The sequence below is a fragment of the Capricornis sumatraensis genome, chromosome 14 (genome assembly GCF_032405125.1).
Source record: "Capricornis sumatraensis isolate serow.1 chromosome 14, serow.2, whole genome shotgun sequence".
Classification (NCBI taxonomy): Eukaryota; Metazoa; Chordata; class Mammalia; order Artiodactyla; family Bovidae; genus Capricornis; species Capricornis sumatraensis.
In genome coordinates, this window is record NC_091082.1 from 41,262,476 (window position 1) to 41,281,023 (window position 18,548).

Genomic DNA, 18,548 nt, shown 5'->3' on the forward strand with positions numbered 1-18,548 from the left:
TGGTCAGAGAGATCAGTTTTAGAGTTTGAGATTTCATGGACACTTCAGTTCCTGTGGGAGTTACAGCAGAATAGAAAAAAATCTTAGAGGTAAGGAAGACAAAGTGCGTTGGACGAAGATGTTGCATATGTTAACAGCATGAATGTTGAAACCTTTCAGAATGATGAAGAGAGAGTGGAGGATGCTAGGAACTGAATGTTTGTGCTTTTCCAAAGTTCATATGTTGAAACCTAACCCTAATATGATGGACTTAGATAGTGGGCCCCATGGGAGGTGATGAAAGGACTTTCTCTCATGAAAGCAGAGTCCTCATGAATGGGATTAGTGCCCTTAGAAAATAGATGCCAAAGAGTTCTCTTGCCCCTTCCACCATGTGAAGACACAGTGAGAAGACAGACAGTGAGCGCTGCCTAAACACCGAACCTGCTGGTGCCACGATCTTGAACTTCCAGAACTGTGAGAAATAAAGGTTTGTTGTTTAGCCACCGTGTCTAAGGTATTTTTGTTATGGCAGCCTGAAAAGACTTGGACAAGAGAAAAAAAGGGTCAGAGGTTAAAGCTGTTAAAAAGTGTCAGAGATCTTACAACTATTTTATAAATCCAAGTATAAAATGGATGATTTTTTAAAAAATGTGTCAAATAGTCTCTTCTAGACTGAGTGTTTAAGTCAATTAAAATTACAGAGAGGAGAATCAATGGTGATTCAAAGAGAAGTGGTAACCGAATTCCAAAAGAAGTAAGCAGGACTTCCTGGTAGTTTAGTAGATAACACTCCACACTCCCAATACAGGGGGCCTGGGTTTGATCCCTGGCCAGGGAACTAAGATTCCCACATACTGCAATTAAGCCTGTCTGCTGCAACTACCAAGCCCACCCAGTCTAGAGCCCACACACCACCACTAGAGAAGACCATGAGCCACAGTAAAGAGTCTGTGTACCACAGCAAGCACAGGCAAAAGAAGTTATATATGTATATATATATATATATATATATATATATATATATATATATATATATATATATATATATATATATGAAGATATATATATACAATAAAAGTAGAAAAAAAACCTATTTTTTAAAAAAGAGGAATAAGGTGTAGACACATCTGGTCCCATCACTTCCTGGGAAATACATGGGGAAACAGCAGAAACAGTGTCAGACTTTAATTTTTGGGGCCCCAAAATCACTGCAGATGGTGACTGCAGCCATGAGATTAAAAGACGCTTACAAGGCTATGGTTTTTCCAGCGGTCATGTATGGATGTGAGAGTTGGACTGTGAAGAAAGCTGAGGGCCGAAGAATTGATGCTTTTGAACTGTGGTGTTGGAGAAGACTCTTGAGAGTCCCTTGGACTGCAAGGAGATCCAACCAGTCCATTCTGAAGGAGATCAGCCCTGGGATTTCTTTGGAAGGAATGATGCTAAAGCTGAAACTCCAGTACTTTGGCCACCTCATGCGAAGAGTTGACTAATGGGAAAAGACTCTGATGCTGGGAGGGATTGGGGGCAGGAGGAGAAGGGGATGACAGAGGATGAGATGGCTGGATGGCATCACTGACTCGATGGATGTGAGTCTGAGTGAACTCCAGGAGTTGGTGATGGACAGGGAGGCCTGGTGTGCTGCGATTCATGGGGTTGCAAAGAGTTGGACACGACTGAGTGACTGAACTGAATTGAACTGAACTCCTTGGAAGGAAAGTTATGACCAACCTAGATAGCATATTCAAAAGCAGAGACGTTAGTTTGCCAACAAATGTCCGCGTAGTCAAGGCTATGGTTTTTCCAGTGGTCATGTATAGATGTGAAAGTTGGACTGTGAAGAAAGCTGAGCACCAAAGAATTGATGCTCTTGAACTGTGGTGTTGGAAGACTCTTGAGAGTCCCTTGGACTGCAAGGAGATCCAACCAGTCCATTCTAAAGGAGATCAGCCCTGGGTGTTCACTGGAAGGACTGATGCTAAAGCTGAAACTGCAATACTTTGGCCACCTCATGCGAAGAGTTGACTCATTGGAAGAGACTCTGATGCTGGGAGGGGTTGGGGGCAAGAGGAGAAGGGGACGACAGAGGATGAGATGGCTGGATGGCATCAGTGACTCGATGGACGTGAGTTTAGGTGAACTTCATGAGTTGGTGATGGACAGGGAGGCCTGGCGTGCTGCGATTCATGGGGTCGCAAAGAGTTGGACACGACTGAGCAACTGAACTGAACTGAACCATAACAGAGGCCTGGAAATGGCAGTATGGAGTGATATGAATGCTAACCTCCTCCATCATAGCCAAATGAGATGAGATGAACAACAAAGGGCTTCACTGGCGGTTTTGAGGGTCATAATACCAGCAAGGGGCAGCTAGAGTTCATTACAAATGAAGAAGTAAGAGTGTTTGAAGAAACAATAAAATATTAGGGCATTTGGTCAGAATGAACATTACTTTCAAAAGGTACAGGGGCACTATGAAGGTCAAATGGTCTAGGAAGAGTTAAAGATGAACTGGACAGAGAAAAATGGATAAAGCAATGACTGAGGAGAAGTTTAATATGAAGTTGGTTAGCCCAATAAAATAGTGATGCTACTATATGGCTTAGACCAATGCCATCTAAGAGCATTTTTTGTGATAATGGAAATGTCCTATATTGCACTGACTAATATAGTAATCACCAGCTACATGTGGCTACTAGGTACTTCAAGTTTGGCTAGTGTGTCTACAGAAAACACATAGCACTTGAATGGTTTAAGGTGTGGCCCCCAAAAGCAATGAATCAACAGTAACCTCCTACTATTCAAAGTGCTTAGAACACTGCCTGATCACTGTGTTAACTATTACTGACATTATCATTACCATTAAATGTGTTTGACTTAAGCACACAAAGGATACCAATTCACAGCTAAAGATGCTATTAAATACGCATATATTATTATTGTGGTATATTTGAACATTCTCAAAATTTCCCAGGGACAGAGAAAAAATATCTGTCTTCAGTCATATATGAACATACAGAAATGGGTCACTATGGGTGTTAATAGTTTCACTTAGCATTAAAAATTATCGGCAAATGAAAAGGTTAAGCATACAACTCTCTCAAAGTACCATATTACATTGTACTGTTCTTTCAATAGTGATATAGCAAGAGAATTTGCAGAGGAATAAGAATTCTCCAAAGAGCAAATTTGTTTAATTTAGAAATTCAATACTAACAAACTGGTTTCCACTTTGTGTGTTTGGAAAAAAAGTTTAGTTATGGAGAATAACCAAATAAGTATTCAGAAAAGAAAAAAAAAAGGAATTAAGGCATGCATTCATTTTAATCTTATTAGACTTGCCTTGGTTTTTTCAAAACTGGCTTCTTCAGTCATTTTCACAGCTTGTTTCACCTGCTTATAAGCACTTGCTTCTCTTTGCTGCACCTCTGTCAAGCTGTTCCTCACGGAAACTAGTGCAGACATTAAGTCATCTCTCTCTCTGTCAGCACAAAAAGAACATTGAAAACAAGATATGATCAAATGGTCAAGTATTCATAAGTCAGGGAGGAAAAAGCATTGGTACGTATTAGAAGAAGAGCCAGGGCAGGCCAGCCCAGCCCAGCACATGTGCAAGCACACCCCAGAGAAAGACTCTCTGTCCTCACTTGGTGAGGGGCAGGCAGAACGGCCAGAGAGCAGGGAGCATTCATGGCAGGACTGCATCCGTGTGGGATAACAACCTACTGTGGAGAGGACTGGCACACTAGGGCTGCAGAGGAAAGCCCAGAAAAGAGGAAATTAAGTTAAAAAGCTAAGTGTAGGCGGCAGAAAAGGAGAAAAAACTGATAAAGTTGTGGAAATGTGAATGAAGGTCACTCAGTTGTGTCAGACTGTGACCCTATGGATGATACCATCCATGGAATTCTCCAGGCCAGAATACTGCAGTGGATAGCCTATCCCCTCTCAAGTGGATCTTCCCCACTCAGGAATTGAACTGGGGTCTCCTGCATTGCAGGTGGATTCTCTACCAAGTGAGCTGTCAGGGAAGGTGGGAATTGTACCTCAAAGTAGAAGTAACCATGGTAAGAAGGGACTACTGAGGTTTTGTTTGCACTATTGGCTCTCTGCTCTACCAGAACAAACTTGTTTTTTTTCTTTTCGTCTTCCTTCACAACCCTCTTTTTGATACTTCTTGGCTTCGCTGGTGGCTCAGATGGTAAAGCGTTTGCCTGCAATTCAGGAGACTCGGGTCTGATCCCTGGGTCAGGAAGATTCCCTGGAAAAGGAAATAGCAACCCACTCCAGTATTCTTGCCTGGAAAATCCCACGGTCAGAGGAGCCTGGTAGGTTCAGCCCATGGATTCTCAGAGTCGGACATGACTAAGCGGCTTCACTTACAAATGAAAAACTTTCACCTACTTGTGAAAGTATTTCTTCTTTCAATGGGTAGTACTGTTGGATTACTCAAATGCCTTGATTACACATAATACTCGTTATTTTACAAAATCTTACCCCCCTAGGTTTGATCATTGCCTAGCTCTACCCCCTTCTCAGCAATTCTCATAAAGCTAAGCTATTTCTTGGGGACAGAACTGAACTGAATGCCAAAATGCTTTGGCATGTAAAACAGCACCAAGGTTCCAATCTCATGGATTAATTTAAGCAAATTTCACATAAAAGATTTCAGGATATCTGGAACTCATTCACTGGATAAAAATGATCAATAGATCTCCCCAAAAGTGAGGTGGGAAACTTTCTATTAACACAAAACAAACAAAAAAAGTAAGTTGGACTGTTACTTATGCTATTCCATACTTTGTTAAAGAGCTCAGGTTTTAAACTGTGATCTCAAATTCAGTTGAAGTAACTGCTGTAGCTTCCTTTTCACTGCCAAGTTCTGAACTATTGCTAGTCAACTGTGTAAACTATTAATAAAGAGTAAATTTTAAGGAGTCCTAACTTAAAAGATTAAATCTCTGAGTTTGAATTACTTTCAAAATTGACCAATGTCTTGATTAAAAAATTTGCTTAAAAATAAAATAATTTAAACTATTTGTGGCATTTGGAAAACAGTCATATTTTTAAAAATATGTAATACTGAACAAAGTTACATTATTAACAGTTTCATAAAAGCTCTTTTTGTTAAAAAAAGGATAAATTGCTGCAAGTATCATAAAATTTGTGGGAGCATAGTGATCTTCATTTTAGAATTTCCTGATTCACTTATTTTCAATTGAGAAAAATAATTTTTTTGTCTAAAGGAAATGAAAAAGGAGTGAATTATTTTGATCAAATATAATCAAACACAATAATTATGTGAAAACGTGGAAGAAACAAAGCAAGATTATTCTGGTTGAGTAAAAAATATTAAGTAAAATACAAACAAATCAAATTCATATTTATTTGCATTTCAGAAAAGGCTCTAACATAAAAGGGACTAGCTTCATTGAGAATATGCAACCCAACTAGAATCTATGTTTCCAAGTAGAAAATAAAAATTCACTCTTAAGGATAACAGGTCAACATCATATAGTTACCTTTCCTAAAGTTCTAGACCTACTAAGAAACCAAAGTCTCTATTCAATGATACTCTTACCTGTTCCTAATACTATACCATCATCAAACCTGAAGTTACAAATAAAAAGATTAACAAAAGACCTCAGAATATATATTAACAAACAGGCCACAATAGGATCAAGTTTCTAACAAATTTGCTTCTTACAGGAGACTTACACTTAATATATTTAAACCATTTCTAGTATATCCTCTTGCTAAGAGTAGTCTGTCACACAGTACATACTCAGTGAAACAAATGACAAAATAACAAATGAATGAATAATGACTTTGCTACAATTCTAATATTTTACAGTTAAAATTTTTATAGTTCCCCCACCAGGGATTGAACCCATGTCCCCTTTGGGGAAGCGTAGAGTCTTAACCACAGGACTACAAGGGAAGTCTCCCATGTCTAAATTTAAAAAGTCACTAGACTATTTAGAGAGCTTCCCTGGTGGCTCAGATGGTAAAGCGTCTGCCTACAATGTGGGAGACTCGGGTTCAATCCCTGGGTTGGGAAGATCTCCTGGAGAAGGAAATGGCAACCCACTCCAGTATTCTTGCCTGGAGAATCCCATGGACAGAGGCACCTGAAGGGCTGCACTCCATGGGGTCACAAACAGTCAGACACGACTGAGTAACTAACACACACACACACACACACACTGATGTTTTGTTAAGGTCACCATTCAACAGTGAATCTGTAAAAGAATTGTACTAAAAAGTCATGCAACCACTGGACTGACACATTCCAATTTTCTGTAAAAGCAATGTATTATATGCTTCAAGATGGCCCTCAGACCATCTGAAAAGTTCAGGAGAGATACTTAAATTACACATATGCTTACAGGTGCCACTAGCAATTTTGGCAATTTAGGACTATCTAAATTTGGCAACTTAGGGCTTCCCTGGTGGCTCAAATGGTAAAGAATCTGCCTGCAATGTGGATACCTGGGTTAAATACCTGGATCTGGAAGATTCCCCTGGAGAAGGGAATGCCTACCTGCTCACAGTATTCTTGCCTGGATAATTCCATGGACGGAGGAGCCTGGTACGCTATATAGTCCATGGGGTTGCAAAAGAGTGGGACATGACTGAGAGACTAACACACAGGACCATCTATTCAGTCACTGCATTTTTTATTTGTTTTGTTTCAACTTAGCCAGCCTACATATCAAATAGCAAGCACTTGAAAAAACAACTCTGGGTATATTAGCCCTGTCCTCAGTATAAGGCTTCCCATGGGGCTCACTAGGTAAAGAATCTGCCTGTAACATACAAGATGCAGGAGAGGAAGATTTGATCCCTGGGGTGGGAAGATCCCCTGGAGAAGAGCATGGCAACTAAATCCAGTATTCTTGCCTGGAGAATTCCATGGACAGAGAAGACTAGCAGGCTACAGTCCATGGGGTTGCAAAGAGCTGGACCTGACTGAAGTGAATGAACATGCGTGCAACATAAGGCCCTGCTTCCTGTCCCATTTCTATATTCATCTGGCTGACATTTTCTTGAGTTTTTTTCTCCTCTACTTCAACCCCATGTTACTACTCATTATCTGTCCTTCAGAAATGGTCAATTCTGGCTACCCGGATTAACTACTCAGTCAGCTGCAGTGCAGCTCCTAGTCCACAGTGCCAGCCCAAAGCCAGGCCTGAGCAAGCCTCTTACAATGGGAAGTCGTACAAACTCACATGATACATCAATGTGAGAGTGAGAGGGCCATCTCCCGTGGCAAAAGTTCTTTAACTGCTTAAAAACACCATGGGAATGTTTTGATGAGTGTGATCAAGGAGTTTTTCAAACAAAGCAAGCAATACAGCATTAATCCTGCAACATGCCACGATGCAGATGATAGAGCAGCTGAGGCAGAAAATGAAGTAAGAAGCAGGGGTGTCGGTTCTAGGATGAACTAACAATCATGTAGTATTTAAGGAAACTAGTATTTAAGGAACCTAGAGCAACAATCAGAGCAAAAAGGACTGAGAAAGTCTCTGAATAATCTTGGCCAATGTTTATAATAAGGAAAAGAGAGAAGGTGGTCTGATATATACACGAGCTTCATCTTGAAATATGGAGTACTCCATATTTAATTCCTTCAATTCCTAAGCTATTCCACAGTTATTAGAAGTTTTAAGATTTATTAAACATCACGGTTTTTAAAAGAAAGTCTAGAAGGCTGCCTACAACATTTCCTTGTTCCTCATTTCTGGGAAGTTCCCACTACAGTCTTTCTTTTCTTTTGGTTTTCTGTGTATGTGTGTATGAGAGATAATGAATTCTCTTTTATTCTTAAGCAGTTCATCTTAGTTTTTTTAATTTTCTTTTTTAAAAACTGAAATACAGTTGCAAAGCAAGCTATACAGAAGATTGCCAATCACCCATTCCCAAATCACAAGCCGGACTGAAGTCCCGGGATCAGTACAGTAGTAATCATTTCTGAAAAATACACTGAGGTTCCTTCAAGGCACTGTGAGCTACAGGCAGGAATTTAATACAAAGCAGTTCCATCTTGATTCCCATTTGTAAATACTTTGATCATTAAGAAAGAAAGGTTATTGTTGCTCTTACCTACTTCACGACATACTGAGGACTAAGTGAAAGGCAGAAATTAAGAAATACTATAAAGACTTCAAGCTATCTTTTAAAATATATCCAATGAACTCAAAAGCTGTTAAATTTTCTCTCCAAAAAGTTTCAAGGGTCCTAATAAAACACTGCAAACACGGGCAGTCTGGTCTTCAAGTTGTTCTGATCCTCTCCTTTTCAGCTGTCCAATGTTGTATCATGGGGGCCTCCCTGGTGGCTCAGATAGTAAAGAATCTGCCTGCAATGCAGGAGACCTGGGTGTGATTCCTCGGTTTGGAAGATCCCCTGGAGAAGGGAATGGCAATACATTCCAGTATTCTTGCCTGGAAAACTTCATGGACAGAGAAGCCTGGTGGGCTACAGTCCATGGGGTCACAAAGAGTCGGACACAACTGAGCAACTAACACTTTCACTACTTTCTAGTGTTGTGTCATATATATCATATATTACATATATATATCATATATTACATATATATATCATATATTACATATATATATCATATATTACATATATATATATATCATATATTACAAGCTAAAAAGTCAACAAAGTAGCTTGAAATTGGTACCACAATACTACATTTTTCAATAGAGACCAAGACACACTTTTAATTGATCATATTTGGGATACAACTTCAAAAATTTCACACTAGAGTCATGCAGGAAATACTACAGTACAGTTCATTGAGGGTTCAGGCTTCTTAATTATGCTTAAAACTAGAAATCAAACCTAAAAAGTTTTGGCCACTCTTCAAAGTCAGCATAACATTCAATATTTAGCTTTCTGCATTAGTAAATTGAAAGAAACTGAACACCAGCTTAGGCCATGGGAATAATACAGACAATGATTTTCATTGACAGTAAAAGTAGAAGCCTTCCACAGTATACTGTTATTAAAGTAGAATATGAGTCAATGACATGCTGACAAAGCTGAAAACTGAACTGAAAAGGTTGACATTTATTCTAAGAGACCAAGAGCTGAAATATAGGATAGAGACAAAGGAATATGTAACTGGGCAAGAATCTAATTTCTAAATGACTGCCAGGCTTGGAATCAATGTAAACATTGTAGCTTCCTTTTAAGACATTTTACTTATAAACCAGAAGGATAATATGAAATCAGTATAATAGGAAAAAGAAACACTGCTTTTTATTTGCTGACTGGTTTTGCCTGACTAGTTTATCTTAGAATATCCTCTTCATCTGCATGACTTTGAATATGCTTTTTCCATTTAAAATTAATCTTTCATTACATTCTTCTCATAATAAATTAATTACCAATATGGTTAAAATTGGTAATTAAAATTTCAATGTATTAAAAAGCAGACACATCACTTTGCCAACAAAGTCCATATAGTAAAGCTATGGCTTTTCCAGGAGTTATGTACAGATGTGAGAGCTGGACCATAAAGAAGGCTGAGTGCCAAAGAATTGATGCTTCGAATTGTGGTGCTAGGGAATACTCTTAAGAGTCTCTTGGACTGCAAAGAGATCAAACCAGCCAATCCTAAAGGAAATCAATCCTGAGTATTCATTGGAAGGACTGATGCTGAAGCTCCAAAAATTTGGCCACCTGATGTGGAGAGCTGACTCAGTGGAAAAGACCGTGATGCTGGGAAAGACTGAGTGCAGGAGAAGAGGGCAGCAGAGGACGAGATGGTTAGAAAGCATTACAGACTCAATGGGCAGGAATCTGAGGACACTGTGGGAGATAGTGAAAGACAGGAGAGCCTGGCGTGCTGCAGTCCATGGGGTCACAAAGAGTCAGACACAACTTAGCAACTGAACAACAACAGTGGTTAGAGACTGCTTAACAAACACTGTCAGTTTCAATGCCTTCTTCTACTTCTCCAGTAGTACACTGTTAAATATTGTGATTATTCTTTTGCATCTTTTTCTAAGCACATGTATTCACCTGGTTGTGAGTGAGCCTCTAAAAAAAATACAAATAGTTTCCTGCTGGGTATGTCTTTCTCATCTTTTTTCATTTTTTTCTTCAATAACATATTTTAGAGCTTAGTTGAACATCAGTACATAGAGATCTACTTCATTCTTTTTTTTTTTTGTACATAAAATTTCATACTTTATCTAAACTGAAGTCCCCTTATTCTTCTTTGAGGGATATTTAGGTTGTTTACATCTAAAAGGAAAACCTATCGTTTTCTTCTATAGTTTCTATACTCACAATACTTCTGCTACCACATTTGTAGATTTTCCACACATAGCAATTCTCTAATTCTGAGTGGCTACTAACTCCATTCTGATACTAACTGCCTGGAATTGACACAAACCCTGCAGGTTACGGCTCAGTCCCACAAAACAATCTCAACTTTAGGTTCCAATTGTAAGTCCCAGGTACCTTGTATCTCTTCTGACCAAAAACCATAGATTTCCATGATCCTTTCCAGTACAAAATAATTTACTAGAACAGCTCACAGAACTCAGGAAAGTGTTTTCCTTAAATATTGCTCACTTATTATAAAAAATTCAACTCATGAACAGATAATAGAAGAGATCACTAGACAAAGGTATGTGGGAAGGTGTGTGGAGCTTCCACATCCTGTCTGGTGTCACATTCTAGTACTCAATTTGTTGACCAATCCAGAAGCTCCCTAAACTCCATTGTTTAGAGTTTGTATAGAAGTTCCATAGGCATGATTGATTAAATCATTGGCCACTGATGCCTGGACTCCATCTCCAGCTCTTTCCCTTCCTAAAGGTTGGGAAGTAGAGACTGAAAATTCCAATCTTCTAATTACATGGATGGTTTCTGTGGCAACCAGCATTCTCATCCTTAGTTAAAAGTCATCTACTTAATATAAACTCATGGGCTTAACAATAACAACCTATTGCAGAAGCAGAGGACAAAACACAAATGTTAGTACAAAATACATACTTATTGCTTTTACCACTTAGAAAAATACAGAAGTTTCAGGAGTTCTATGCAAAGAATGGGAAATGAAGACAAAAATATGTATTTCTTATCAAATGACAGTATCACAACAGCATTACAAATAATGCTGCAAATAGAGTTTCCTACAAATGCCCTATTATTATATACATACATTCTCTAGTGTAGATTTTGAAACATGTAATACACAATTTAAATATTAATGAACAGTGCTAAATCACCCTCAAAAGTAGTGTCAATCTATAGTTCCACTAGCAGTGTATGAAAATACAGACTTATTCATAGTCTCATCAATTCTTGAGACCACTAGTCTTTTTAAAATTTTCACCAGTTTGATAGTTGGCATTTTTAAACTGGTATTTTTAAACTTGTATTTTCAGTATTTGAATGAGGCTTTGTTGGTGGCTCAGCAGTAAAGAATTCACGTGTAATACAGGAGATGCAGGTTTGATCCCTGTGTCAGGAAGATCCTCTGGAGAAGGAGATGGCAACAGATTCTAGTATTCTTGCCTGAAAAATTCCATGGACAGAGGAGCCTGGTGGATTATAGTCCATGGGGTTGCAAAAGTTGGACACAACTTAGTGACCACCATTTTCTTAAATAATAACACCACCACCATTTTCTTGAATAATAACAGAATGAATAGCTTAAATGGCAAAATGACAACAAATAACAAATGTTGGCAAAGATGGAAGAAAAGGCAACTCTAGAGCACTGTTGGGGGAAATGTAAATTAGTAAGCTGTTAGGTAAAACAATATGAAAGTTCCTCGAAAAATTAAAAGTATCAAAAGAACTACCATACAATCCAGAAAATCCCCTTCTGGGTAGTTTTCAGAAGAAAACAGAAAAAGAAATCCAGAAGGATGTAGACGCCCCTATGTTCACTGCAGCCTTATTTCAATAGCCATTATATAGAAGCAACATACATGTCCATCAAAGAACGGATTAAAGAGGATGAGGTATATGTGTATAAATACACATGCATAAACAATGAAATATTACTCAGCAATACAATGGCTGAATGAAATGAAATCTTGCCATATGCAACAATATGGATGGACTTAGAAGGTATTATGCTAAGTAAAATAAGTCAGACAATAAAATATGATTTCATTTATGTTTGGAGAATCTGAATAACAAAACAAATGAACTAATGTAACAGAACAGAAACAGAATCAGATACAAACAAGGGGTTGCCAGAGGGGAGGTTTTTGGGAAGATGAGTAAAATAGGTAAATGAGATTAAGATTATTTATTTTGTAACTTAAAACAAGTCAAAAGGATGAAATGTAGAGCGTGGGAAATACAGTTAATAATACTGTAATAATTTTACATGGTGACAGGTATAACTAGACTTATTGTGGTGATCATTTCATAATGTATAGAATTATCAAATCACTATGTTGTACACCTGGGACTAACATGGTATTGTGGGTCAATTACACTTCAATAAAAAAAAAATGAATCAATACTTAACTTGTGCATTATCATCCTCTTTTATTGCTTACCAATTCCTAACCTATACCTACTTTGCAACTGGGAAGTTTCTCTTTTCTGTTTCTTTTCAAAGAAATTATTGATACATTGTACCAAAAATTTATTTTTATAAAATATAAATTTTTTCCTATCTTTTAGTTTAGTTTGCAATATTGTATCATAAGTAAGTTTTTGTGTTAGTGGAGTCAAATGTAACATTTTATTTCCCCTTCTGGCTTACTTTCCTCATCATGCTCAGAACTTTAATTAGCCCAAGTCCATAAAGAGGTTTTTCTATATTTTCTCCTAATACTTTTGTAGTCTAGAAGTCATATCTAGGTCTTTAAACCATCTTGAATTTACTTTTGTGAAGTATGATTCCATTCTTTCTTCAAATATAAACAAGCAAATTTTTAACTTCTCTGAGTCTCAGTTTCCTTAGTTGTAGAATGATGGCAATCTACTTACCTCATCAATGTTTCACTAAGATTAAAAGACATTATGTTTTAAATTTCCTGGTACAATCCTTGGTATATTAGAAATGTTTTTACACATCAGTTGTATCTGAAAATATATTTAACATACATTTATAAATTGTCACTATATGAAATACTAGTGTGCGTGCTCAGTCGCGTCCGATCCTTTGCAACCCCATGGACTGTAGCCTGCCAGGCTCCTTTGTCCATGGAATTTTCCAGGCAAGAATACTGGAGTGGGTTGCCATTTCCTTCTCTAGGGGATTCTTCTGACCCAACCTGCATCTCCTGCATTGGCAGGTGGATTCTTTATCACTAAGCCACCTGGGAAGCCAATATGTAATAAATAGGAATAAGTTAATATTATATTTAAAAATTAATATAATATTTAACAAAAAACAAGGCCATCAGTGCAGATCATGAAAAGTACCAGTGGAGAAATTTAGTTTTTATATAACAACCAATAAATTAGTCACATGTAGAAACCATGGTTGTGGGACATTTTTACTACTTCCAAGTATAGGAGGTACAGATGGGTTTTAATATTTATAGAGCATTTATAATATTGCAGGAAAGGTTTCAAGCAATATATAGGTATGCATTTGATGTTCCCTCAAAAATAATACTATTAGGCACTTTTACCTCCATTTTCAAGTGGGGGAATTGAGGCATGAGAGGATTGAACCCAGGTCTCCTGCATTGCAGGTGGTCTCCTGTACTACAGGCAGATTCTTTACCAACTGAGCCACCAGGAAAGCTCTAAACAAAGTAAGCTGTTAGTAGAACCAAAGTACGGATCCAGGCAGTTTGACTCAAAAGCTAACACTCAAGTCACAAGGCTAAGCTGCATCCATAATATTCCAAGAGGTGGTATTGAATATCATTCACCAAAACAAAGGAAGACTTCAAACTCAGGGAAGTAAATTCTTTCATCCAAAGGTCAAAACTGACTTTAATGACCAAGTCTTTTCATTCTTGACAGCAGTTCCAATTAGAGGATCTCTGATGTTAACAAAGTTATGACCAACCTAGACAACGTATTAAAAACCAGAGACATTACTTTGCCAACAAAGATCTGTCTAGTCAAGGCTATGGTTTCTCCAGTAGTCATATATGGATGTGAGAGTTGGACTATTAAGAAAGCTGAGCTCCGAAGAATTGATGCTTTTGAACTGTGGTGTTGGAGAAGATTCTTGAGAATCCCTCAGACTGCAAGGAGATCCAACCAGTCTATCCTAAGGGAAATCAGTCCAGAATATTCATTGGAAGGACTGATGCTGAAGCTGAAACGCCAATACTCTGGCCACCTGATGCAAAGAACTGACTCATTTGAAAAGACCCTGATGCTGGGAAAGATTGAAGGTGGGAGGAGGAGGGGATGACAAAGGATGAGATGGTTGGATGGTATCACCAACTCAATGGACTTGAGTTTGAGCAAACTCTGGGAGCTGATGATGGACAGGGAGGCCTGGTGTGCTGCAGTCCATGGGATCACAAAGAGTCGGACATGATGGAGCGACTGAACTGAACTGATGTTAACAATAAATGCCCATATAAACAGCAATTCACTGAGTGTCTGCTACAGCCCAGGTACTCTTCTAGAAGCCAGGGATATAGAAATAAAACACAGTTGCTACCTGCAAGTATACACAATATATTATAAAGTTACAGAAGGAAGGAGGCTAAGTCAATGGAGGACAAAATGGGGTAAGGCTGGTGAGAGAATACTTCTATGAGGAAGTGATGTTTGGGCTATTTAAATGAACCCAAGAAGACAGAAAAAGGTGACCCTGAGCACAGAAAAAAGCAGAGGGCATGTGACAGGGAATACCCACTATAAACCATCACTGGATACTGTATTAAATAATAATCCTAAACTTCTACAGAATAAAATTTTCATAGGAAAAGGCTTCCTCTGGAATTGTGAAAACAAAACAAAAAAGATGTACCCAGAAAACTGTAATATTTCAGCCTAGATGAAAACTTTGGCTCCATAAAAACTCACTTGTAATTTGTCCCTGATCAATCCTCAAATATTAACAAATGGGATACAGTGGATCCTTCTTCCAGTGTACTCATAATATTCTTCATGACAAGCACATATTAAAGACTTGAAAAAAAAAAAAGCTCACTTTATACTACATCAGGGAAATCTGAAATCGGCCAAAATCAAGAGAATTTCTCTCAAACTCAGTGCTGTTATGAATAGTGCTGGATCTTCAATTACAGAGTCATAGAAATGAACAGAATTATAAAGGCTATCTACTTCAATCCTCTCATTTAAAGATGAGACTGAAACCAACAAAGATAAAATTATTTGTCTAAAATGACTAGATTATACACAGTTGGCAGAACCTACATATTCTCTCTTTAATATAGCTACAATGAAGGGACCTTAGAAAATTCATTTTATTTGAAGCTTAACATTAATCACATGTGATTTAACATGGAGATGAAAAAAACTATAATGCCCATTTAGAGATGTGGGTTTCCATGTTACCAACAACCCCACATACAGAAGCATACTTACTTAGTCAGTCTTTCAATGGTTTGCATGTGAACGTTATTATGGGTTTGGGAAAGAACAGCTTCATGCTGAGCACATTTCAAACAAAGACCACCAACACGGTTAGAAATATTAGCAGCAAGAAGAGACTCTTTATGCTTTAGTCGCTCTTTAAGATCTTCACAGTTTTTCTGATATTCAGCTAAGTCTTTCCTAAAAAGAAGGGAAAAAAGCTTTAGCAAGTGGACATAGCAGGGGAAGAAGTTAGCATAAACTGAAAAAGTAGCACTGACATATATATACTATGATGGCAAGAGTACTGGAGTGGTTTACCATTTCCTTCTCCAGGGGATCTTCCCGACCCAGGGATCAAACCTGGGTCTCCCTCATTGGAGGTAGACACTTTAACCTCTGAGCCAGCAGGGAAGCCCGACATATATATACTATCACGTGTAAAACAGAAAATAGATAGATAGTGGAAAGCTGCTATCTAACACAGGGAGCCCAACCTAGAGCTCTGTGACAACCTAGAGGGGTGGGATTGGGGACGGGGAGACTAAGGAGGAAGGAAGGGGAGGCTAAATGTGAATGATTCACATTGTTGTGAGGCAGAAACCAATATAACATAGTAAAGCAATTATCATCTGACTAAAATTTTTTTAAAATGTCCAGGTAAAAGTGTACTACTTTTAAATATATCATCACAGTGCTAACTACTATCATTTACTGGTGTTTAGCTTATTTAGGTGCTTTTTATATAATACCTCATTAATTCTTACCACAACCCAGACATGTAGATGTGATTATCCGAACTGACCCTTTGAATAAAGTGAGACTTGAAAATATTAAAGTTGTTTTAAGATTTTAACACAGACCAGTGTGCCTCCGATACTGGATCTCTTTTCAAGGGATCCCATCTCTTCCCAAAAATAAAACTCCAAATACAAATCCTAAATAGTTATTCTCAATAAAGGGATAACACAATATCCTTAAATTGAGGGAAATATCCTATTTCAAGTGCTAACTCTTTAAAATTTATAAAGAGAACCTTAAAAGATTGCATAAAGGATATGGATTTTATGCATGAGTAATTTATTACTGCCCATTTTTCTTCAGTAAAAAAAATCAACCAACCACAAAGTTCTACAAAGGACTGAGAGTGGGCTACAGAAAGAAGTCAGAATTCGACAGACATAAGATTTCACAAGTAGCAGCTACTGGCTGGAAATATACAGCTTGATAATGAAAGGGCAGAGGAATTGTATGTTTGTTCTTTGTTTGTTTTAATAGGTTAGTTCCTGGATAAGGTTTTTCTCTATGTTGATCTGTTAAGGATTAAATGACCAGTATATGGATTGTATTTACCTTCCCCTTCCCTAAAATGCTTTGGTAAAGTCACCTTAGGTAACTGAGCTTCCTTGCACACATATCCCTTTCATATTGTATTTTTTTTTTAAAGTCCTAACTTAAAGAAATTGTTCTTAAATTCTTAAGACTGCAGAAGGCAGGCACTTTATCTCTGGCTCAGACTACTCTCTATAGATAAATTCAGGGATCTATAGCCATCCTAATTTGTTCCCTGTCACAAAGGAGAAGCCAACAGTCAAGACATCTGGCTGTTACACACTTCATCGACTCTTGGGATCTGGGGGGCTTTCAGACAGGCTGGAAGAGGTGGAAAGATCTACGGGCCATCTAAAGGTTAAAAAAAAAAAAAAAGCAAATCTAAAGACACTCTGAAGCAGAAAAAAAGGAGCTGTTTATATCTTTTTCCCAAGATAATATCTACAACATAATGTTTCCTTTTAAGTATCATGTAGAAAAAGTCTGATGGTTGGATGGCATCACCAACTCAATGTACATGAGTCAGAGCCAACTGTGGGACATGGTGAAGGAGAGAGAAGCCTGGCACACTGCAGTCCAAGGGGTCACCAAGAGCTGGACACGACTTAGTGACTGAACAACAACACAGTCTGACTTTCAAAAGCTTTATAAAAAGAACTTCAGAAGTATATTCCAAAGTCAGAGTCTCCACTACTATTTCTGTCAGCTTCAAAATCAAAACACTCAAGTAGATTCAGTTACATGAAAAGGCAAACAGAAAATTTAAAAAATAGGTAACATAAAACTAGAGTTTCCAAGAGCAGTGACTTTATTTCTTTCTTTAAGAAAATGTTTCTTTAAATAATCTTAAATTATGCTAAAAAAAATGAAGAAGCAGAAGAATGCAGGGAACAAAGTCTGGTCCATTGCAAGGTGATATTTTAGTGCAATGCAAGACTGCAGAGTTGAATTGTGAATGGAACAAAATAAGTCATATTCCCATAAAATAGTGAGCTAGAAATATATCACTAAATACTGAAGAACCAAAACACACTAGAAATCAAACTACAGCAAAGCAAGAGAGCAAAAAATAGACCATTTTATAAAAGTTTAGGTTTCTTCATGAAAAAACAAGAGTCTCTACAGAAATTCTCAACCTTATAAGGCATGAAAGGCCTAAGAATATATTAAAATAAATGAATAACTACATTTGTAGCAAAAAGCCATGAGTTCTGGTTCTCGGTAGTACTTTCGTTACAGCTCTAGACAATATATGGCCTGAAAAATTTAATGTTAAATTTTATTTCAAAAATAAAATTTACTAAAATAAAATTAGAAAAATATTTTAAACGTTATTTCATTAGAAAAGATTTCATTACCACTATTTCAATTAACCCTTAACTTAAAAAATTAATTCCTGTATCTTTTCCTACTCATAATATAGAACAAATCACTAATGGTTAATCTATAATATATAGGCTCTATTGGGATTTTTGAAAACATATCAAAAAGTACATGAAAATTTGTATATACTCAAATCTGCCAAGGATATAAAAACTCAAACTATTATACTACTGTTGCAATTTTAAAATTAGATGAAGACCTCCTACAGAAGAAAAAAAAATACTTGCTTATAATTTGAAAATTACAGTGCTTTATTTATATTATTTTATTTTCAAAGCATAATTTCTATAAGATGAGCTACTAATTCCTTTTTCTATATGAAAACATAATATTTTGCAACT

The 18,548-nt window shown here is 37.3% G+C and overlaps 1 protein-coding gene across 1 annotated transcript in view; it reads right to left on the reverse strand.

Moving 5' to 3' along the window:
- The window catches only part of SDCCAG8 (SHH signaling and ciliogenesis regulator SDCCAG8), a 240,988-nt gene that overhangs the window by 179,848 nt on the left and 42,592 nt on the right, over positions 1 to 18,548 (reverse strand). Inside the window, exons 8-9 of the mRNA XM_068985635.1 lie at positions 15,505 to 15,693; positions 3,325 to 3,463 (exon numbers count right to left, since the gene is read on the reverse strand). Of these exons, the coding sequence (XP_068841736.1) occupies positions 3,325 to 3,463; positions 15,505 to 15,693 (328 nt within the window). The remainder of the gene's footprint in view (positions 1 to 3,324; positions 3,464 to 15,504; positions 15,694 to 18,548) is intronic.